Below are 24,777 nucleotides of genomic sequence, written 5' to 3' on the forward strand. Positions count from 1 at the left end.
ATAAATTTAAATAAATATATAATTGGAAATTAACAACTTACCGTTTATTACCGGTTATCCCGTTTATCAAACATTTTACTGATCTTTGATAGTTTGAAGCTGAATGTTCGAACATTTGCTTTCATTCCAAACAAATTACAGACAAAAACAACTGTTCGAACATAAATAAAATTTTATAGCATCGATCAAATGTATTTTGAACTGTTAACCGTTGTAGTACGTAAAATGAGCTTCCTGGAGAATTCACACAACAATTTACAGATAGATCCGATATTTTTTACCCCACCCACATCTCAAAATGTGTCAACAAACTAGCGTGGCATTTACTCTTCTGGAAAACAAACATTTTAAAGCGAAACAGACTGGTCTCTGACAGTAAGATGACTGTATATTAACTTACTATAAAAACACGCGTATATGCAGTCTTAAAACTAAGAAGGATGGTTAAAATCCAATGAGTATCTACATTTGTTTTGCTAACACATTTGACCTTCCAAATTTTCATTCTATAAATAGCGGCGTAGTAATTTGGTTAAAATAAAAAGTGTTTTCATTATTTTTTGGAACATTTGTGCACTAATAATACTTCATTTTTTACTGTTCATAAAGCTTTGCAATAAAAAACGACTCGTGAAAATATGTTTTTCTATGACACTCGTGAAATAAAATACGATCTTACACTGAAATAAACAAATATCCTCTATTTATTTCGATACAATATATAGCATCTGCATGAACAATAATCTACATGAAGTTCAATGGAAAAGTCTGATTATTAAATTTATTATTAAGTAAAAATGAAATTTCTTCTAAAAAATAAAGTGTATAATAATTATTTGAATCTATGAACCTGAAAAAAGAACAATAATTACTTCAGAAGTGACTATGTTGAAGACTTAATAAAATTTAAAATATATTCCCTTTTTACTAAAAATAGAAAGTAATGGAATCTCCAACAATAAGGGCGACCATATAGCAAGATTTGCTGCCCTTGCTTCAAGAAAAAACTTTACATAACTATCAGATTTTAACAAAGTGTATTTATAATGAACTTGTAGCCCACTGGCTGAGGCCAATTTTTCTCCAGGGGCATAATTTGAATAAACATGGTAGATATCCAATCGACAATGTTACACACCAAATATTTAAGCACTAGGCTTCATAGTATCTGCCAAAAAAGTTTTGTAATTTTTCCTTCAGGTTGCCATGGCAACCAGAGTTCTGCATGGAATTAATTTCTTTGAACAATTTTGAAAAAGCACCAACCAAGGATCATTCCTATGAAGTTTCATCAAAATTGTCCAAGTGGTTTAGGAGAAGAAGATGATTATAACTAATTGTTGACATTTTCCTTTAGGTTGCCGTGGCAACCAGAGTTTTGCATGGAATTAATTTCTACAACAATTTTGAAAAAGCACTAACCAAGGATCGTTCCTATGAAGTTTCATCAAAATTGTCAAAGCGGTTTAGGGGAAGAAGATGATTATAACTAATTGTTGACATTTTCCTTAAGGTTGCCATGGCAACCAGAGTTCTGCATGGAATTAATTTCTTTAAACAATTTTGAAAAAGCACCAACCAAGGATCATACCTATGAAGTTTCATCAAAATTGTCCAAGCGGTTTAGGAGAAGAAGATGATTATAACCAATTGTTGAAGACGGACGACAGACATAGACCGATCACAAAAGCTCACCTTGAGCACTTTGTGCTCAGGTGAGCTAAAAAGGCACTGTGACCTTGACATTCATCTGTTGAGGTTCAAGAAAATTAAAGGCTAAAGCTGTGACCTCAATTTGTTAAGGTAACCGAAGTTTTATTGAAAACTTCAAAATAGGTAATGGAAATATTGAGCATACAAAAAATCAATGCTTAAGCCCATGACCTCATATTGTGACCTTGACCTTGCCAGGTTTTTTTCAAGTTCTGAAAATTGTCTTGATGAGCAGATTTGACCAAAATTGATCAATTTTCTTTCAGATCTACTTAGTACGGAGCAAACTAAAATGTTATACGGATACACTCACAACGAATTGCATTTTTTTCCCAACTTAAAACATATTGATAAATAACAAAAAATAACTGCAATTTACTACAGTTTATTAAAACAATAGTGATCATTGTTTACAATAAATTTCTACAAAATTAACAAATGTAAAATCATAATAAAAATATTTTGCATATCTACCACAGCAGTAAAAATATATCACTCATATTTAACAGTTGTCAAAAATGGCATAAAATTTATTAGTTCTTGATAAGTAACAGAAATTTTAAAATGGAAACTACAATGTGTGTACTAGAGCTGACTATCAGACACCACAAAACATAAATGGTATGAAAATTGGTATTTTATAACATTTCATCATAGTACATAATAGGACCCTATACTGGTATCATCTGCAATACACAAGGTATGCTTTTATTGCAGATTTACTTGAACACTTGAAATTATTCTAAGAACATTAAATAAAACTTTAATGAAAGTCAGCCCAGATATATTGTCATCACATTTATTTGTTACAATATACAATTGAATAATGCTTGTTAAATCTTACGACATTGCAAAACAATACTGGCAAAAAGCCAAACACTAGAGCTATTACACAAGTGATGAATATGAAGTCTGGACATAGGAATGGTTAAATGGGATCAGGTTTTACTTAGTCAGTGGTCAGAATTATTGTTAGATTAAATTGAATGTCAAAAAAATGGCAGGTACACAAACTCTCCATGATGACCAACATATTCATATGGAGTTTGTTGAGTGCAGATGAAATGCCATTGGAGGTACAAGCAACACAATAATTTTCAAGAATACAGAGGGGAGGGGGGAATCTGGGAGGACAACATAATTAATTATTTTTTGTAAACATTTTAACCTCAAACTAGAAACACTGCAATGTGACAAAACCAGGTTTTAATATGGGAAATCAGAAATTATAGCCAATTAATTTCTTGTATGAGTTAGGAAAAAGTAGTAGCCACAAGTAATTAGGTGAAAACCATTTTTCTATTTTTAGTTACCTTGACCCCTGCTACCTACACACCAACTATCACTATCAATCAATTCTTAATGAAGTTATTGGGCAGACACCATTTTTCTATTTTAAGCTATAGTGACCTAGCATGACCCAACCCCCCTCAAAAGCATTCCAAACCTAGCTTTTCACATAAGCTCATACACAACAACTTTCATTACTAGCCATCAATGCTAGCCTTAGTTATTGGGCGAAAACCAATGTTTGACGCCATCCCGCCGAGCCACCTAACAACATCCCAATTCTAATAACCTGGTTTTTGTTGAAAACCTGATTAAAAATTAATTAACTGTCACAAGTCAAATCATATGTGCAAAATTTGGCAGCTAGCTGTGGAAATGACCACAAAATATTGGTAACAATTTTATGTAAATGTTCACTTCAAAAAGTACAAAATTGTTTAATTATAAAACCCTAATAACTGTAGCAAACATGGTATACAACATCAACACATGTATGTCTACAAAAGTCTTTTTTACCATCAGCAATAAGAATAGTGTAAAACACCCTGTCGTCTGTAAAAATGTAAAATCATAATTTCTCTCCATAAATTTAACTAAATACTTGCAGAAAAACAAGAAGTCTATACCTCACTGGATACCAAAGATGCCGAAAGCTTTGGCCTCTTAAGTTTATGTTCAACATCTGACCCACTTACATCCATTTGCATTGAAACTGTCTGCCCAGGGCCATGGGCAGATATTTTGTCCAGCAGATGACCACTTATTGGTGCAGCTGACCAACCAGTAGCCCTTGTGTTGACTGCCTCCTCTTCTGTTGCTAAGGCAACCATGACTCCCGGTGTAAATGAGGATTGGTTTCCAGTGTGTGAGTTGTTGGTACCTGAGCTGTTGTTAGTAATGGTTCCCTGCTGATTTTTAGCTGATTGTGATGTCCCTTGTTCATGGTTTGTGATGCCAGCCTTTTGAAGTCTTTTTACCTATAATGGATTGTACATGTACCCGTTATTGCAGAGATTCAAACACAGATGTAAAGATAATTTATATGAAAAATGTATTAAATAATTCTTGATACATCAAATTTAAGCCATACGTATGGGCCTAGCTTTTTTTTTATGATTAAGCCACCAGTGCCGACACCAGCAGTACTATAACAATAAAAACACTTCTTTTATGAAACAATGGAGAAAACAAACTGCACTCTCTGGGTACAGGTTGTTTCTAATAGACTGAAATTTTTAACTTGGCTACAATAGCAATTTTGATAATTTCAACGGCCATAATCCAGTCATGCATGGACAGATCTGGCTGGTTTAAGAAAAGAACTGAGCTATCATGGATATCTAACTACTGTATAACTTTTATTAAGATACAATCAAAAATCAAGACTTAATCTCATTCACAAGCAACTGTTTACAGACACATTGACAACGGACACTGCGCCATGGCATAAGCTTTTCTGGCCATTGGCTATGTAGAGCTTTTCTGGCCATTGGCTATGTAGAGCTTTTCTGGCCATTGGCTATGTAGAGCTTTTCTGGCCATTGGCTATGTAGAGCTTTTCTGGCCATTGGCTATGTAGAGCTTTTCTGGCCATTGGCTATGTAGAGCTAACAACAACAACACATCCAAAAACACAACTTTATGACACTTGACTCACCTGAGTGTCGATACAGTTGAACTGCCAGGGCCAGGAGACGTTGTAAAGGAACTGTCGGTGGTCGAACCTGTTGTCATCAGGGCTGTACATCTCTGCGTGGTAGCTCGGTGTCAGTGTTGTCATCTTGTGACGATTCATGGCGTAACACCGGAAGAAGTGTTTTACCTTATCTGCCACCTGAAAATGTTGATGTTATAAGACATGACATGCGTCTTGCATATTAACAAGAGTGCCAAGGAGCTGACAACAATGCTTGTCTGTTGTTGTTTTTTTCATTTGAACAAGGGGCATAACTCAACAATCATTTATTCCATAAATGAGCTTTGCTGTACATGAGCATACTATCTTGGACGACATTTGTACAAAGTTTCAGTTGAATATCTTGAACAGTTTCTGAGTGATGGCAAATGTTAATGATTTTGCACATCAAAGCTGATGATGATGATGATGATGATGATGATGATGATGATGATGATGATGATGAAACAGTTTTATAATTTGCTGATGATATCTAATAAAAGTCTAATGGACATGTATAACTGAAATAATACAAATGCAAAGCAATCCATGTTTTATATCTTACCATAAAATATGGCTGAGAATATGCAACATGATATGCTCAGCCAAAACCCAAAGTTTTGTGATCAGACAGGTTTTAACATAAGGTCAATATGTTGCCTTGTTTGACTTGCAAGGCTTTCGAAAACAGCTCAATCTATCTATGTGACCTTCAAAATTGTAACATGCGATCTGTATGTTTTACTTGATGAGTAAAATGTAACCAAAAGGTTTTATTAATATTTTTCGAAGGTTATAGGAGATATGGCACGGACCGAAAAATGACACTAGAAGAGATGGATCAACGGACAGACAATGGCAGGGTAATAAAAGATGTAGCTCAGAATTCACATAACTAAGTTTGCAAATGCGAGTACAAATAAAAAGGTGAAATTCGAGTAATTGAAATACTTGTAACAGATCAATGACTTTATCATTTCCAAAGTAACGTGTGTATTTTAAAATGCTACAATTTTATTTGTACCTGAGAATTCCCTTGGGAAAACCAGAATATTCTTTATTCTGGGCTTCAACTTGTAACATACCTGTTCAGGTGTAAGCCAGTTCCATGTGTGTAGAAGCTTGGTGAACATGCTGTATGGGCCACAGCCTTTCTGTTTTCTCAGCTTGCCATACACAGACAGCTCATCGTACGTCATCCCCATGTCCTCCTGCACAATGGAAGAATAGGATGTTTGATTCAAACTAGAGATTGCTTTTTTGAAAAAGGGGTAACCAATTGGTCATGACCAACCTGAATGAACTTTTGACCTACTGATCTCAAAATCAATAGGGGTCATCTAGTTGTCATGACAAACTTGTATACCAAGGAAATTCCTGGGTTTTAGCATTCATAAGTTATTTGACCGAAACCAAGTGACCGACCAATTGATCGACCGACCAACCGAGTAACAAAGAAGGCAAAAATAATATGCTTCCAAAATTCATTGGGGCAGACATGAAAATTTACTAGAATGCTCTGAGACTAGTGTCTTTGATTTTTTTATGCCTTATGACCCTAGTGGCATAACTCTAACTTAAAACGATGGAAAACAACTTTACTATTGGTTTCCTAGAAAACCTAGGTGAGCTGTTGCAGAGAAGTTATATGGATTTCCTGAAGCTAATGAATTAAGACAACATACAGAAATTAAGTGACAATTTGTAACAAGCTTAAATGGAAAAGTAATATAAAACCCATGCACATAATATATACAATTTTAATTTGCGTACCTCATCAGTTTGTGCTAGTTGGCCTTCCCTGAGGGGCTCAAGCTCAGCGGTGGGTGGGGCACTGTAAATCCTGAAAAATTGGAGGTAATTGGTGAAAATTGTCATATACGAACAGTGGGTGAGACACTGTAGATCCTGAAAATATGGAGGTAATCGGAGAACATTGTCATATCAAAACTGTGGGTGAGACACTGTAGATCCTGAAGGCATGGGATATCTGTTAAAATTATCATACTCAAGGGTTAACAGTTACCTGGGGCCTGTTTCGATAACATATTTATGTCTTATCTGCTTAAGAGTGTTCTGGTAAATTTAAGGGTAAAATATATGCCATAAGAGTTCTTATATATTTATTGAAATGCAGTTCATGCATAAAACAAGGTTACGCCTGGAAATTTACCATCTTAAGCCTTACGGTCTTTATTGAAACAGCCTCTGAGGGTAACTTACATTTCTGCTGCAAACCTATAAACAGAATGACGTGTTGTGCAACAATGTCATTGGCAGCATGCATTAAATTATATTTTAATATGTTTTTGTTTTTTTTAGTTATGGTCAAAAGCCCAAAGGAAAAAAAGTTTCCAGATCTACACCATGTGATCACTAATAACATGTAGCCTTATGGTGTAATTGCAAATAATACAAAAACAAAAATCAATAGAGAATTAAATCAACTGAGAAAGTACACACACTTAGATACTAACCCCTCAAGAGCAGTGATTTTAAATCGCTGGATGCAGAAACGTATGAACGACCTCAAATCGGTCTTGCTGATTCCACCTATAGGATTCACATCGGCACTTGAACAGTCGTACTTGGTCATGTAACCCCTTAGACTGAAATGAGTTTAATATCACAAAGGAGTTTGTAATAAATTTTATATGCTTATGTGGTTTATGGAGATTTAACAGTGAAATAAAATTGATATTTCACTGTTTCAAACTTGAATCATCTTCTGCTGTAAATATCTTGTTAAATCTTGCTGAAATTTCCTATTCATCTGTTTCACAAAGAATGTAGATACAAATATGTCAACACTAGGTAGACCACATTAACCATAATTGTGAATGTACCTTCCAAGTTTCTATAACACTTACGCTTCATCAACATTTGCTGAGCCAAGCACCAGAAGTCCGCCAGGTCGGCCACGCGCCCACAGTGACAGCTGGGCAAACAGGTATGCCAGCACCATACGAACACGAGCCTGAAATACAAACCTAACACAGTTTTTCATTCCTACACTGCTGTGCATAGTTTAAATTGAAATTTCTAATTCTGTTTAGTAATACATAACATTACATGTCTAAAAATCATAATAAGTGACAAATCATCAGTTTTAATGGGATACAAACTGTCAAATTAAGGGGTATCTTTTTGTAACAGAAAAAGCATCAATTATTAAGGTTGGCATGATTTACCTTACCTGTACATTTTGAAGGGCAAGGTTTTCTCTCATCCCGCCTCCATGGACCTTAAATTTGGGCACCAGCTTCATGGCAGCTGAGAACACTCCCAGGACTCCAGCAACTGCTGTGTCTATACCGATTGACAAGTGGAAACTGGAAAAGCCATCACATGTAAATGGTTAATACAAAATTATTTCTCTTCCATTGTGATAAAATGGTTATATCTTATGGCATTCCCAGGATAATGATTGGGCACATAAAGGCTGCAGCTAAAAAGCCCTTTTGAGCTACTGTAAATGAATAAATTTACTTCCCTGGTATAAAAACCATTAGCAATGTTTGTCAACAGAAACTGCTAACTGTGTTGAACAGCTATGTTGAGTACAGACAGGCTTAACAAACAAAAGCTGTGAAGTGAAAGCCACCGTTTGTTGTTGTTTTTTTCATTCAAACAAGGGGCATAACTAATGGAGAAAATATAGGCCTTGCCTAACATGTATGTAATGTCTCTAGCAACATGTGTACCAAGTTTTATTTGAATATTCTAAACGGTAATTAAGTTATGGCCAAGGTTAATGTTTTTTGACAAACGATACCGAAGACACCAAGACTATCACAATACCACAACTTTTAATCTTCAACTAACAGACATACTAAAAATGTTACTACATGTACATACACTATCAGTTCTACAATTCACCCCTAACCTTCCAATCTGGCTGGCCAGTTCAGCTGCCCTGGCCTTCGTCTCCGCAGATGAGTTCTCTGTTCCCATGTAGCAGGTTGTCAGAACCCGTCCGGCCATCTCCTGGGGGTCAGTTGGATAGTATGTGGGGTCACTCACGGTACGCCGGATGTCCGACAACACATGGACATCTGCAAAGTTAACATTACTTAAACAATGAATGTCTGCCTAAAAAAATAATACTAGCAAATAAACAAGACAAAAGAACAAGAAAAATAACATCTCCACTTTCGGGGCCTCTTATTGTTTTGTTTAACTTTAAACTGAAACCATCTCATTGTATATTAAAACACCTATATTTTAACAGTTTATGTCAAAATCATACAGTCTGAGTTTCTCTTTCTGAAATTAAAAACACTGAGTCTAAGTACCTCCGTTTTTGACGGCCTCACACACCAGATGACACATCGAGTGTACAATGCAGGCAACACTGGAGCTGTCTATGCCACCACTTAGTGGCAAGAAGAAACCGCCCTGGCCACTCCGCCTCAGGTAGTCCCATAGCCATAATGCCGGGCCCAGGCTAGCAAGATAAAATAGTCATTAAACTAGAGTACACACTTACATAAATTCACAATTTTTACAAAATAAAAACAGAAACAGTATGCTAAGCTTGATCCAGGTATATGAGAATTAAGATTGTTTGAGAGATTGAGGCCAGGATATTCCCGGAGCATAGCAAAGAATTTTACCACTCTATCACACAAAAGAATCTCAACTAAATTCACAATTGCAATGCCATTGCCTTATAAGCGACTGACCTGTAACCTTCATCTATTCTTTAATAGCATCTCTATCGTTTGAAACAATGTATCTGTGTACTAAGTCTGGCTTTTGTCAATGGCGTGAACAACCTAGTCCATAGAGCTGTCATTGGCGCGATACTTTAATATATCAAAACCTTTAACATTACTTGTTCTAAAGCCTTTAAACTAGGTATACACATGGTCAGGAGATGAAACCTATTGGTTTTGGAGTCTGTAGGCCAAATGCAAAGATCATGGTGTCCTTTGCACTCCAAACAGACAACACACCAGGTTCACAGAAATCTAGTTTATTAATGAAGATGAATGATAAAATACCAAGAATGTCCTTCTCGTTACCATATTTCTTCTTCTGCAGGTATGTACTTGAATTCGAATGGCTGTGAGACGGGGAGGAAATAATCATCCCCTGACAATGCGTAGTCCACATGAATCCGTGGAAAGGCAGGGGCCCTGGAGTTCTGAAATGATAAAACATGTATGACTAGATGAAGTATACAATAATAAGATGGAATAAGAGACCTTTGTTCCATTGTTCGAACAAACACAAATTATATTTAGCCCTAATTTCATTCCTATGAAAGTGTAGCTTTTTGGTGACTAAAATGAAATTCAAAGACAAAATGAAATAAACCAATTAATCACAAATTTGAAAGCAACATATGAGTATTACATCAGCCAAATAAGAATTTATAAAGATTACATTTTTTCCAACAACAAGAGTCTGATGATAGTTAGAATGATAATGCTTGAAAATTGTCAGATTTTTAAAGGGCTTAGACACCAGATGATACAATTGCAACAAAAAAAGAAAATTGTCAAAAACTTACATAAAATTGATACCGCATTGAATCTTACTTACTGTTGAATCACATCACTAATGACACAGGTATCTTCTGTAGTTATTCCATTTTTTTTTTCAAATTCGATATTTACTAGGGTTTGTTTACCACATAAATACCAGTATATTTAAAAATAGAATTGGTATATGTAACTGTTCAAATCATGTGACTTTCACATGCTAAATATACACAGTAAAACCTGGGAAATCGTAATGCGCTATTTTTAAACGGGTAAACTCAGCTCACAAAATATTCTTTAATCATGTAAAGTGATGTATTATCAGCCTCATACTAGCTCATATTGACAATTCTAGGCTTGTTTATAGGACTTACTGTACCTTGGGACAATCTGATGTCTAGTCCCTATAAAAGCATTTCAATGCTATTATCTAAATTTATAAAAATGTTAACATTCTATTCTGGTACCTGCTCACAGTAGCTTCTGACAGAGTTTCTGTAAGCTCTAATGTCTTCTAGATCGATAGTTGCCACATTGACGGTCTGAAAAATACAAACATTATGGATGTTAAAGTACATGTACATTTCCTAATAACTTCTATTTTAAGACCAGAAAGCAAACAGAACAGAGATACCACTACCTTAACTTCATTACCTTCAAAGTCATTGTAATTTCAACATGCTTTAACTGTAAATGAAATACATTCATAAAAGATAACTTCATTTTATTGTGAGTTAACTGCAGCCCCTGACTGACAATCTGATACTGTTGGTGATTAAAGAGCAAACATGACAGACCCAGCCCCAATTTATCGAAGCATCTTTAAGTCTTTTATAATAGGATTAAGCTAAGCTCACTATTTTACTTCTGTACATCAATTTGCGTAACATTTACGTTCATAACATTGCGTAACATTTACGTTCATAACATTGCGTAACATTTACGTTCATAACATTGCGTAACATTTACGTTCATAACATTGCGTAACAATTACGTTCATAACATTGCGTAACATTTACGTTCATAACATTGCGTACCATTTACGTTCATAACATTGCGTAACATTTACGTTCATAACATTGCGTAACATTTACGTTCATAACATTGCGTAACATTTACGTTCATAACATTGCGTAACATATATGTTCATAACATTGATAACATTTACGTTCATAACATTGCGTAACATTTACGTTCATAACATTGATAACATTTACGTTCATAACATTGATAACATTTAACATTGATAACATTTACGTTCATAACATTGATAACATTTACGTTCATAACATTGATAACATTTACGTTCATAACATTGCGTAACATTTACGTTCATAACAGTTTTGGACTTTTAACAGAAATTGCCTTTTTTAAAAACATGATAAACAAATTATTTACTTTAATAATAAGTAAAATCAAGATTGAGTAAGAATTATGGCTTAATGGAATAAGCTACATTAGCTTGCTATGCGGAAGAACTTTTAAGGAATTCGGGTCTGCTTTATTGTGTGTGATGTTATACTACTCTTAATGAAATACAATAATTATATATTACCACATCCTTGAGTGTGAACTGTGGCCCCTGAGCAACGATCTGCCCGTTAACTGCAATCACAGAGCAGCCATCGTAACAAACTCGTTCCCCATCACAGCCCATCAGGTTTGAGAACACGTAGCAGCCCCCACACTGGAATAAATAACCTGCTATGAGACACATTTATATTAGTGCTTCTAAAAACTGACAATTTACTGGTCTGGCCCGATTTGACCATGAATAACAAACAATTATGAAATAACAAAGAGCTGGTGACCTGGAAATAAAAACATACAGTTTTAAAGAGGTACAGTATTGGAACAAGTATTTACAAAAGCCGTTTCTTATTATATTCATGCATACAATTTGAAGGAGTAAGATGAATTAGAGCACTGTATACAGTGATAACAGTTTGACGGCTTAGTACAGGTTTTACAATAATCAGTAATCCGTTGAACTGGCGTACCTTCATTGTTCCAGATTTGATGAGGTCAACTCTAACATATGCCTTCCTCAGTTCATGGTGACTGCCACTTCCATTTGTGAAGATTTCAACACCATCAAGTGCCATATCTATGTGACGACTGTGGTTAAAATGTTAATTAAATATTTTCATCTGAAAGATGTTCCTTTATGACATTAAAATTATTTTCATCTGTTTTACGAACAGAGGAATATTTTGAAAATTTTAACCATACGCATATATCTTCAAAATATGCCTCTTTCAGCTCTTTAAGTAAATGAAATACCATTACTTTTGTTCAAATTGAAAACAAAAATGCAAGTTTATAATGTTTTCATCATCGGGACCCTACTCTACATAACATTATCTGGAGTAATACTTAAATAATAGCTTTCATCCTGAGAAATGAAGCTTAAAACAAGAGCTGTCACAGTATGTGACGAATGCCCCCGAATGTGACATTGACCTACGAACAAGGTCAGTACATGAAAAGTTGATCTTGCCTTTACGTGTCAAATACATATGGCAAGTCATTTTAAATTGCCTCTGAACATAAAAAAATACCACCCATACTTGACAACCTACACTGTTATGTCCTTATATTCAGAATTCCCTTGTGAATAAACACTTAGTGTATCTTTCACCTTAGAGGTAGGGACACGGGTCTTGCACGCGACACGTCGTCTTGGTATGTGAAACACATGTGGCAAGTTATTTTAAAATCTGTCCATACAAGAGAAAGTTACAGCCCGGACACGACAACCTATACTCTATGTCCTTATATGCAGCACTCCATTGTAAATAAACACTAAGTGTGACCTTGACCTTTGAGGTAGGGACACGGGTCTTGCACGCGACACGGCGTCTTGGTATGTGGAACACATGTGGCAAGTTATTGTAAAATCTGTCCATACAAGAGAAAGTTACAGCCCGGACACGACAACCTATACTCTATATCCTTATATGCAGCACTCCATTGTGAATAAACACTAAGTGTGACCTTGACTTTTGAGGTAGGGACACAGGTCTTGCACGTGACACGTCGTCTTGGTATGTGGAACACATTTGCCAAGTTATTTTAAAATCTGTCAATACAAGGGAAAGTTACAGCCCAGACACAACAACCTTTACTCTATGTCCTTATATGCAGCACTCCATTGTGAATAAACACTAAGTGTGACCTTGACCTTTGAGGTAGGGACACAGGTCTTGCACGCGACACGTCGTCTTGGTATGTGGAACACATTTGCCAAGTTATTTTAAAATCTGTCCATACAAGGGAAAGTTACAGCCCAGACACGACAACCTATACTCTATGTCCTTATATGCAGCACTCCATTGTGATTAAACACTAAGTGTGACCTTGACCTTTGAGGTAGGGACACGGGTCTTGCACGCGACACGTCGTCTTTGTATGTGGAACACATGTGGCAAGTTATTTTAAAATCTGTCCATACAAGGGAAAGTTACAGCCCGGACACGACAACCTATACTCTATGTCCTTATATGCAGCACTCCATTGTAAATAAACACTAAGTGTGACCTTGACCTTTGAGGTAGGGACACGGGTCTTGCACGCGACACGTCGTCTTGGTATGTGGAACACATGTGGCAAGTTATTTTAAAATCTGTCCATACAAGAGAAAGTTACAGCCCGGACACGACAACCTATACTCTATGTCCTTATATGCAGCACTCCATTGTGAATAAACACTAAGTGTGACCTTGACCTTTGAGGTAGGGACACGAGTCTTGCACGCCACACGTTGTCTTGGTATGTGGAACACATGTGGCAAGTTATTTTAAAATCTGTCCATACAAGGGAAAGTTATAGAGCCGGACAGACGGACGGACGGACGGACGGTGCGATTTTAATATGCCCACCTTCGGGGGCATAAAAATGTAATTTTTATTTGTAAAATAGATTTTAAGTATAGCTCACTAAAAAAAATATTTTACATTTATTCAGACATTGTGACAGCAAAAAATGTTATTTCAAAATATACAGTTGTACCTCTGTAGGTTCCACAGCTCCTCACAGATCTCAGAGCCTATACAGGTGTCCAGGGTTGATATCACTGCATCTCCAAATGGCACTTTCAACTGAAGGTAATAAAAAAGTCCCAGATGTTTCTAATGTATGATGAACCATGAGAGCTGCTTTGTCAGAAATGCGATTGTGCAAGATAATGTTAGTATTCTATGAATAAATGCATTGCCTTTGACGTTATAAGGTAAGTATCTGAATATAAAGCTCTGGTAATTAGGTGGTTTTGAATTACTGAGCTATGTTCTCACAAACTTCAGGACAAAGACATTGACCTCCAAAATCACAAGGGGTCATTTACTGATCATATGTCATGCTATATACCTTTCTTAAGTATTTGTCCAGTAAAACCTTTCACAAATATGATGTCTATGAACTAGCTATTTTATCAACTGACCTTAAGGGCAAGGTCAATCTTCATACACAGTGTCATATGGCTCTTAGTATCTGTGCGGACAAACTTTTCACAAAAATGATGAATATGATCTTGACCCTAGACTAACTGACCCCCAAAACAATCAATACGGGTCATTTGCTGGTCAAGGACAAACTAACTACACAGCGTCAAGATCTCAAGTTATTTGGCAGATAGTTGTTTTCATAGACCTGTGCAATGCCTGGGACTACCTAACCCCAAAAATGACAGATGGCAGGCATGAATGCAATTTTAAATATTTTACAGTTAACTGCATACTGCTCTACCCTGAGTGTTACTTTCTGAATCATCCTGGGCAGATAGTATTCCCTCTCCCTCCCTCTCTCTTCAAGGCCGTGAACTAGCAGGAATGTATGTACTTTTAAGTATTTTACAGTGAACTGCCTACTGTTCTACCTGTAGTGTGATGTCCTGGATCATCCTTGGCAGGTAAAACTCCTCTGTTTCTCTCACCCTCTTCCAAGCAGTGAACCAGCGAGATTCCCGGTAGTTAAAGTCATTGCACAGGATCATCTTGGGCCGGATAAGGAGTATCTTCCTGCAAGCATGTCACCAAAAACATATAGATGTGTAATGTTTATACAAGAATGACAGTACCAGTAATTAACTATTTTTAAAGCAGGGTTGTCACTTGCTTACTTTTTGCAGTCACTTGACTGACACTTAATATGCTTTGGGACTTATTTTTTTTAAAATAAACAAAGGAGGTTATCCTAATGGTCTTTTGGCCTTATATTTTTAAGTTTTAAGAGATAATCTGTAAAATATGTGAATTTCATCAGAGTCACATGCTAGTCCTCATATATATCACTGATTAAGAGTTTTGTTATTTATAAGGGCATGGGTAAAGTTTCATTTTGAATAAAAGCAAACAGTCTTTGATGAATTCCAGCAAGCATTTCCCTGTACATTTAGGGGGAACAACTCACTCTCACAAGTACATGTAAATACAAGTTTCATTTAATTACAATACAAACATTTGTTTTTCACCAAACTGTTATGCTGACTTTCCCGCCAATGCAATACTTTGAATATTTTTATTTTTAAATATTGCTTGAATTTCATAAGTATCCTAGCAAAAGGCTTTAATGTCTTGCAAACAAAACATTGTAGATAATTTCATTTCTTAAATTACAAAATATGCAAAGCACTCATGTTCATATACAAAATAACAATAAAAATAATTCAGATGAATCCTTGTAAAACCTTTTTGGCATCAAGTATACAATTGCAGTCATATAAAACAAATAATTCATTTCATTAACAGTCAATAAAAGTTTTAACAAGAACTTAACCAATTCAAGGAATATTGATTTAATTGATCAGAATTTGTTGACAGTAAATGTGGCACAATTCTTATCTCTCACACCAGACTGGTCAATACTTTTTATTGCTGAAACTACCCTGTATAGGCTTATCTTTATAACCAGTCAATAACATCCAGAGAACTTGATAATACTTGAAATCAGCCTTCAAAGAAATTAGCCTTCAGTACTACATTTCAAATAAAACATTAAACAAGCAAACCATACATTGAAATGAACAGGATTGTCTTTGGAATGCATTTGCCCAAGTTGCTGAAACATGTACACAAGCACTGGGAAGCCTAATCAGATTATGAATTTTCTTTTAAAAGATTGATTATGAATTTATTCCAAACAAATCACTTTATTCAGCAGACAACTTACGAAGGAGTTAATTGCTCAGGCTGTTTTCTATTGAGCACTTAACAATCTAATCCTATGCAACAGTGTTTTAGCTCAGAGCGCCATGTTGAATTTTGCTGCCTTGCAGATAATGCTATATTGCATAGAAATCTGCATAAAAAAGAAACTGTTGCATCTATTGGACTTTCTAAGAATAAGGCTTATACTTTCCGGCCTTTTTTCTATTTGTTAACTTATTCTGTTTTTTCAAGAGGATATTGATAGTTTGATTCAGGTCCTTGCCTAGGAAAAAGGGGCACTTATATGCTACTCTCAGATAGTGGGTTGTTTTCTTGAAAAAAACATGATGAACAAATCAATAAAGCATGTACACATTGCTTCATTTCATTATCACACGTAAGAAGATACAGTGTGTGCATAGTAATACATCAAGACTATTAATGTCAAGAGTAGAAAAATCAGTACAAGATTAACACAGATAGATAAAACAACTTGAAGCATGGACCCACTTGTTAAGGAAGATGACTCGACAGTTGTACGCCACATTCTTGTGCATCACAGGCCTGAAATATGCAATAAAAAAGTACATTTATTAATTTGGACATGCACAATGCATCCTTACACTGGGTTAAGAAGCTGACCACCATCATCTACATAGAACTAAAACTGAACTTACATATTTTACAACAATCGTGAAAGTTATAACCACATTATATAAATAACTCCTATTTACATGATTTATGCAAGAGTGTGGTCTTCAAAGATGTTGACATTGTTGTTAATAAGGTTATAAGACTCTCATGTTGTGGGGAAAACCCACTTGACTAGTCTGGTTTGTTGACTATAAGTATCTTCCATGGCTGAGAGTATAAGATACCGGTAGGTTCATTCCGACCCAAGCATAGGGTGTTTTGCGGAAACGAGGTTCACCAAGTTTCCGCAAAACACCATGCATGAGGGTCGGGATGAACCTTTCTTACACGAACAGGTATGGTAGATGCTTTTTCTCCCACCTCAGTTAAACAAAATTAAGTAAAAATGTATTTTTTGCTGGAACTCTATTGTGCTTAGTGAAAATAATTGGGTATGGATATGCAATAATTTGTGGTTGTCATGGATATGCGCGTAGTGATTCAGATTATGTTAATACTCAGATCGCTCTTTAAATTATTTTAAGGAGAGTGAAGCATTATTTCTTGAAAGGTGCGTGAAAACTGTTTTATGGTGACATTTGAAGCGAGAAATAATTATTTATCGTTTTAAATATTGCCACAAGACAAGGTTTCCACGATGCTACAGATGACAGTCTTCAACAAGGGAGGTAATTACAATGTGATGACCATTAAAAAGGAGTTCGAACCGGGCATTTTATCTTGCCCGTGGGCAAGATAAGAATTTCTAGCATGGTTAAATTATTGGATCTACTTATCTGAGGTGGGAGAACACTGTATCTACTTAACTAAAGCAATTTTATGAAATGCTTCAAACTTCTTTAATGTTATCATATCATAAGTTTATTAAAGCTGCACTCTCACAGATTTACAGTTTTTACAACTTTTTTGTCTTGGAAAGAGCAATTTTTTGCGTAAATATCTGCAAACCAATGATAAAAGATTGCTGACAAAAGATCAGATCGCAGATTTGCATATTTCCGTTCGAAAATTAATGTTTAATGGCTTAAACTGTTACTAACGGTTTAAGAAAACTGCATAAAACATTAATTTTTGAACTGCAATATAAAAATCTGCTATTTATTTTTTTGTCAGCAGTCTACTATCACTTGTTTCCATGGATTTTTGCAAAAAATGGCTCGTTCCAAGACAAAAAATAAAAAAAAGTTGTCAAAACATTCAATCTGTGAGAGTGCAGCTTTAACAACATGTAAAAATAAGCCAAAATGTGTATGGTAATAAATAAAACAATGAAAAATATTTCACAAGCCAGATATTGAGTATATTATATATTAAACATTCATCTTCAATTTATTTCAGGGTCTTATTGACAAAAAAATCAAGGTCATAGTAATAAAATGTCAGTTTAATGGTTGTATTGTTGATGACAAACCCAAAGAAGAACTGTTCTTATGTGGACAAAGTTCTGTGTTGTTAAAGAAGATCAAAATAATTGTCACGCACTTGTTAGTTAATATATTATTCATTTGAACAATGTACATGTAACTTTTCAATACAAACTAAATTGATTTTAACAATAAAAAAAGTTATGTGATGTTTTATACCATAGCCCTATTTTGATATTTGAAAATATAGCGGAAAAAGTATTTTTTCAGTGGTTACGTATACGCTTCAGACATTAACAGGAACTAAGGTCTTTAGATTTAAAGCCAGAGATGTGATTGCTGTGATGGCAAGAAGCGTTACTAATGCTTTAAAGCTGCACTCTCACAGATTGAATGTTTTAACAACTTTTAATTTTTTGTCTTGGAATGAGACAATTTACGCGAAAATGCATGGAAACCAGTTATATAAGACTGCTGATCAAAAAGTAGATCGCAGATTTTTATATTTAAGATTAAAAAATGATGTTTTATGCATTTTTCTGAAAGTAGTAACGGTTTAAGCCATAAAACAATAATTTTCAAACGGAAATATGAAAAATTGCGATCTGATCTTTTGTCAGCCATCTTTTATCATTGGTTTGCAGATATTTATGCAAAAATTGCTCTTTCCAAGACAAAAAATAAAAAAGTCGTAAAACAGTATATCTGTGAGAGCGCAGCTTTAAGAAAAATGAATTTCGGCAGTTTTCCAAACAATTGAGAACTGCTTTATAATGTGTATCCTATTGTGACTTTTAAAAACACTGATGCCTAAAAGCTAAATCAGCTGAAAATGAGACCAAAAATGAAATAAATTGTCAAATCTGCTAGGGTGAAGCTTTAAGTTATAAATAATTTTAAATGAATTGTTGGGATCAGTATAATTCAAAATCTGATTTTAGTGAAAGTAATTGGGTTAAAATCATTATAATAACCTCATAAAACATGAATCCATTTGATAAAACAGTTAATTTCAAGGGAGACAATTAAGGAACAGTGGGCAATAACTGTATGGTTCTTGTATTGTGCACAAGTCTAACATGTGATGCCTTTATAACTTCTTGGATTTCCATTCTATTTTCAGTATCTTGACATTTTTGTGCTAATTTAAGTAAAAACAAAATCAAAACAAGGGAGATAATTTAAGGACAATGGGTCACTGCCCACTGGGTTATGGTTCTTGTACTTCACACATGTCCACATTACCATATTTATTTTATTGTTTAAGTTGCATAACAATTTCTTCTAAACATTTCAAGTTCTGCGAAAAACAGGTTAAATTCCTGAATTTCGTTGAAAGTATGCAAAGGGCTATAAACTGGACAATATTTAAGTTGGAGTTGCATACCTTTCACAAAAGAGCAAATTGTTACTTTAAGCAAACTTACAAGGTTTGAAGTTGACATCTTAAACAGTTTTAAAATAATGAAATAAAAAAAATGGAACGGATGTAACAACATTATTTATGGTTGGACCTTTTTTCTTTAAAAAATAGCTCATAAGGCCTAAAAAAAATACATTTGGTTCGGGTTAACCTACGGAAAAGTCGCAGACCCTACAGTTTGAAAAAAATGAAAAACTAAATAATTTTTTTTTAATTGCTTTCCACTTTGTAGTTGAAAACTTTAAATGCTTATACAGAAGATAACTTTAGCACCATTATCCAATGATGAAAATGACATTCTTATATAAAGCCTAATAAAAAACAAAAAACCTACATGTACCTACCCTACCTATTTCTGAAAAGGATGTAACCCTAACCAAACATTTTTATTTTATGCCTAAGCAGTGTTTTAATGAGCTTTCAGCATAGACAACTAAACATAAAAAGCCCTAAAACTGAACATCAATAAATCCCATAGACATAAGGTGGTGGTACAGAGGGACAGGGCGATTACTATAGGGCACCTGCAAAGTTGTTCAGGGCCCTATTAATATATAAAAGATTCAGAGCCAAACAATTACAGTTATGACGTCAAAAGAGTGTGAATTTACCAAAAATAAATAATATTCATTATTTGAATAAGAAAAGTATCTTCTTTTTTTTAAACTATTGACTATTTCCACTTACATGCCAACATCAGCTATGATGTCCTGACACTCTGGAGCGTGAATCAACTCGGCAAGCACCTGCCAGGAGTGGAGGAATGTGTCACTCTCATGGAAATGGTCGTTACAACCATACCCACTGAACAAGAGAAACAAATGACTAATGAGAGGGGCATATTAACAATAATTGGAAAAAAAATACAAAAGCTCCAAAAGAAGAATGCACATGATTTCGTATACCAGTAGGTGAGTAGTTCTCGGACACTTTTCGAGGTTTTATCGATAAAATATCCTTATTTTAAAGAGATATATGACATTCCAATGTATATAACAAACTTCAGCTCTTCTTCTGTTGAAATAATGCAAAATCAAGTGAAATTATTCAACTTAAATCCATTCTCATGGGCTCCGAATGTGGTGCTCAAAAGGGGTTAAATTTCAGTTCGACAGAAGTAGTTCTCGGACACTCCCTTAAATGATCAATAAAACCGGGAAACATGCGCTGAAGTGAATTTTTTTTTAAATATATTTAAAAGTTGAATTTTGTAACCAGTAGGTAATGTATATCTATTATTTTTCATTAAAAAATAAAAAATCTAATTGTACACATATTACATATAACATGAAGCCCATTAAAATGACATAAATGGTATCTATTTTTAGCACATGTGTAATGTACACACACTACTAAGCATGAATATTTTCGTAAATGCAGATGGTCGTCTGCGACAAAAAAAGAACGTTTACCGAACAATTTGTTAACCTAACTGTAGCCCGTACTTTAAGTTGTGCTTTTTGCGCACTACAATTGTGATTCCCAGCTGAGGTGAAATGTGACTTTGTAAACAACTGGAAAGTTTTGTAATTTATTGTCTTATAATCCTGACCTAATGAAAAGAATTGGTACCTGCTGAAACTTTTCAAACACCTGATTGATTTAAATCAGGTGCTTGAAATATAACTACCAAAATAAGGCAAAAATTGTGAGTGTCCGAGAACTACTAGTGTCCGAGAACTACTCGCCGACTGGTATGCACTTTAAAAATGCCTTGGTGAAACAGGCTGACACCAAGCACTAGTGTATGAAGTTGGTTTGTTCATTCAAAAACCTTATTTCGAAGACTGACTGTCTCTTCAGTGTGAATTGCATTGTGATTGTGCTTTTCTCAACTAATTGATGAGTAAGTTTCGCTAAGTAAAGTATCTTTAATTGAGTGAACAAATAGATAATAATGTGATTAAATGTTTTGGTGATGTTAGGTTCAAATACATACCAAATCTCAAGCTCAGGTCCCATCCTGTACTTTGCTCCTAATGCCTTAGCTTCTTGGAAACCTAAAATGTAATGAATTATTGATTATTTTCTTAACAGATATCCTAAACATAGTTTGTGTAGCACAGCCTGAAGTCTAAAGACACTGAAATTGCCTAGAAGTGTCTACAGTTTTTAAGCGATATCAGTCTTTGCCTTAATTTTTTTTCAGCACTGGTCCTTTCAGGCAAGTAATTGAAGAAAACCACTTGCCCAAAAACAGTTTTACTAGCCAAAAATAACCAATTCATGCGTAAATGTAAGAAACCCAATTTTCAATATAATATTAATGTTCATGTAAGAAACCCAATTTTCAATATAATATTAATGTTCAATCAGGATTTGTGAATTGTTGCTGAAGTAATTATAAAAACAGAGGGATATAAATTTCGGATAATGCACTTGCCAGTTCGGGCAACCACCTGGGAATTTTGACTTGCCCGAAACAGTATTTACTTGTCCTGGGCTTCGGGCAACCCAGTTACAACAACAAAGACTGCGATATATTATTTTAGTCAAGTCACATTTTGTCGTCAATATTTGTATCAAACGCAACTGTTCAGTGAAACAACCAAGATACAGTTAAAAATTAGAAGCAAAAACACAGACTGGAACATTAGTTTGAACACTTATCTGTCTATATACATGAAGTTTACTGATGTTACTTTCACATTTATCAAGCATGTGTACGAAACCAAAACCAGCTGTAACAATAAGTAAAAAATAAAATGACATTACTCTGAAGGATTCTGGATAGATTTCCTTCGAAATCCATTGCCCATTGGTTCAAAGTACATGTTGCTAATGTAACTTTACGACCCATTTTTTTCATGCGACTGAATTGCACCAGACTCACTCCAAACTGTCAACAATTTTGCAACAATTTTGAGTAAGTACAATTGACGAAAGTCAAAACGGCAAGAGTAAAATAGGCGATACTATTTCGCGGTCCCCACCGGTCTCTGTTTACAAAATTATATAGTAGCCATCGGCCGTGATTGAGTAGGTGTGAATGACCGGGAAATAAAAGGATTACAATAGATGTAAGAAAACAAAACAACATATTTAAAATAAAAAAAACATGTTTAGATTTTATAAAAGAGAAGAAATTTTGTGTGTGTGTTTGTTTTTGGGGAGTGGAGGGAGGGGGGGGGGGGGATAAAACTTAAAGATAACTTAATAAAAAATCATTAAAAATGAAATTGCAGTCGGTCAATAGCTATTCATAGCTTATGTTTACTCTGTTATGTCATACCGACTGAAAATAAAATTTGATTTGATTTTTTCTAAAGAAAATCCCAAAGAACTTAATAGTTTTCTTGAATAAATCATTTTGATACACACCGAAGTGATCATATTTGCTGTTTTGTTTCGTTTGGGGTCCATAATAATTGTCCGTCAAGAAGTTCTTAAGATAGTGGGTAAAATAATGAAACGTATATAATACTGTGTATATATGTACTTCATGGTCCGTTGAACTTCTGAAAACTTTTATTTGTGGTTGCTTACGGGATCGATACAACGTAAATTACTTTTCATCTTTCACAACGTGACGAAAACTGTGAACAATTGCATTTGGAAAAAAAAGGAACTTATTTTTTTCGGTTTTGAAATTTTACCAGCTGTGGAGGTGGTATCTGGGAGTAGGATTTGTTATTGGTCCGAGGAGGAGGTTATAATAAGTATAATCAGTTGTGTGGTCGATGTTCATGTGTATGGTATTCCCTTTCCAAACACAACAGTATTTTCACTGTGTTGGCATGAAAGTTGTAGGTTTAAATTCCATTCAACACTTAGGCAGTTATATAAAAAAATCGTAAATAAAAGGTTTAAAAATGTGTGATTAAAGAGTTTGATAACGCAAGCTTCCTAGTACTAACTTGAGGAATAAGCAAAGAAAACATTATTAAAAATCAAATACAATATATAGTTCCTAAAATCTTATTCCAAATTTATACCTTAGTAAACTATTGAACAAAATGTGACGTGATACGCTGAAACATCAAAATGTAAAAAAAATACGGACAACAGTTCAAAATGATCCGATAGCTTAGACTGCTACCTAACGTTTACTTGTCGTAAAAAGCGTTTTGGAGAAAAGAGAATGCCGCTATTTTTTAAAACACATTTTAGCTATATTCCATTTCAAAGGGTGTAGGTATAAATGTATCGCAAGCATTTACGTCAGGTTTGAATTTTTTGTTCAAGTAACTAGTTTTATTAAGATATTTAAAAATCAAAAAAATCTTTTTTTATGATTCCACTACGGTAAATGAAAAAAAAACGATGAAATCAACCAATACGGAATGCCGTTAGGGCCATCGCCTATGAATGTGTTGATCTGAAACGATACTCGATAGTACGATGATGAAAACGCGAAACTTCACGAAACTACGATGGTGAAAACGCGACAGTACGATGATAAAAACGCGACAGTTTGATGGTGAAAATACGATAGTTTATCGCATAATCATCATCGTACTGTCGTATTGTCGCGTTTTCATCATCGTAGTATCACGTTTTCATACTCGTATTGTCGCGTTTTCATCATCGTAGTTTCGTGATTTAGCGTTTACATCATCGTACTATAGCCTATTTCCAGCACTATGCCTACTGTTGTAAGAATGTGTGGATGAGACTAAAGTAAGATGTTCATGTAAGTATGATGGGCATTTGCTATTAAAGATTTTATGTACATGGTTTAGTCGTAGTTGCTTTATCCTATTTTCTATATTAAGCCATCCAATATCACTGAAAGCCGAGACTTTCAGGGAAGTTCTACAATCATAGCCATAAATAAATCTGACAACTTTGTTCTGAGTTACCTGCAATCTGTTCTTGAATTGTTTAGATATACCACTGTATCAAGATGTCGATGCATAGTCAAAATGACATTGTATTAAGGAGTTACATAACAATCTTCTTAGATTCATATCTAAAAAACGATTTTGTCTATATAAATATTTTAGCCTAGAATTAACTTTACTGACAATATTGTTAACAATAGATGCAGCACTGAGATCATTGTCCAGTATATTTCCAAGAT

The 24,777-nt window shown here is 34.7% G+C and overlaps 1 protein-coding gene across 1 annotated transcript; it reads right to left on the bottom strand.

The window, feature by feature from the left end:
• Positions 1–2,082: 2,082 nt before the first annotated feature.
• Positions 2,083–22,609, bottom strand: LOC128239171 (glutamine-dependent NAD(+) synthetase-like). The gene is made up of 19 exons (XM_052955674.1): positions 22,470–22,609; positions 21,694–21,754; positions 20,442–20,558; positions 16,824–16,877; positions 15,044–15,185; positions 14,179–14,267; positions 12,168–12,285; positions 11,723–11,854; positions 10,635–10,709; positions 9,706–9,827; positions 8,974–9,125; positions 8,565–8,733; positions 7,875–8,010; positions 7,549–7,655; positions 7,156–7,287; positions 6,452–6,521; positions 5,764–5,889; positions 4,661–4,837; positions 2,083–3,980 (listed from the first exon to the last, which is right to left on the bottom strand). Exons 1-19 carry the CDS (start codon positions 22,561–22,563, stop codon positions 3,624–3,626), a joined length of 2,430 nt encoding a protein of 809 aa, XP_052811634.1. The 5' UTR covers positions 22,564–22,609; the 3' UTR covers positions 2,083–3,623.
• Positions 22,610–24,777: the final 2,168 nt, after the last annotated feature.

The sequence above is a fragment of the Mya arenaria genome, chromosome 6 (genome assembly GCF_026914265.1).
Source record: "Mya arenaria isolate MELC-2E11 chromosome 6, ASM2691426v1".
NCBI classification, from domain to species: Eukaryota; Metazoa; Mollusca; class Bivalvia; order Myida; family Myidae; genus Mya; species Mya arenaria.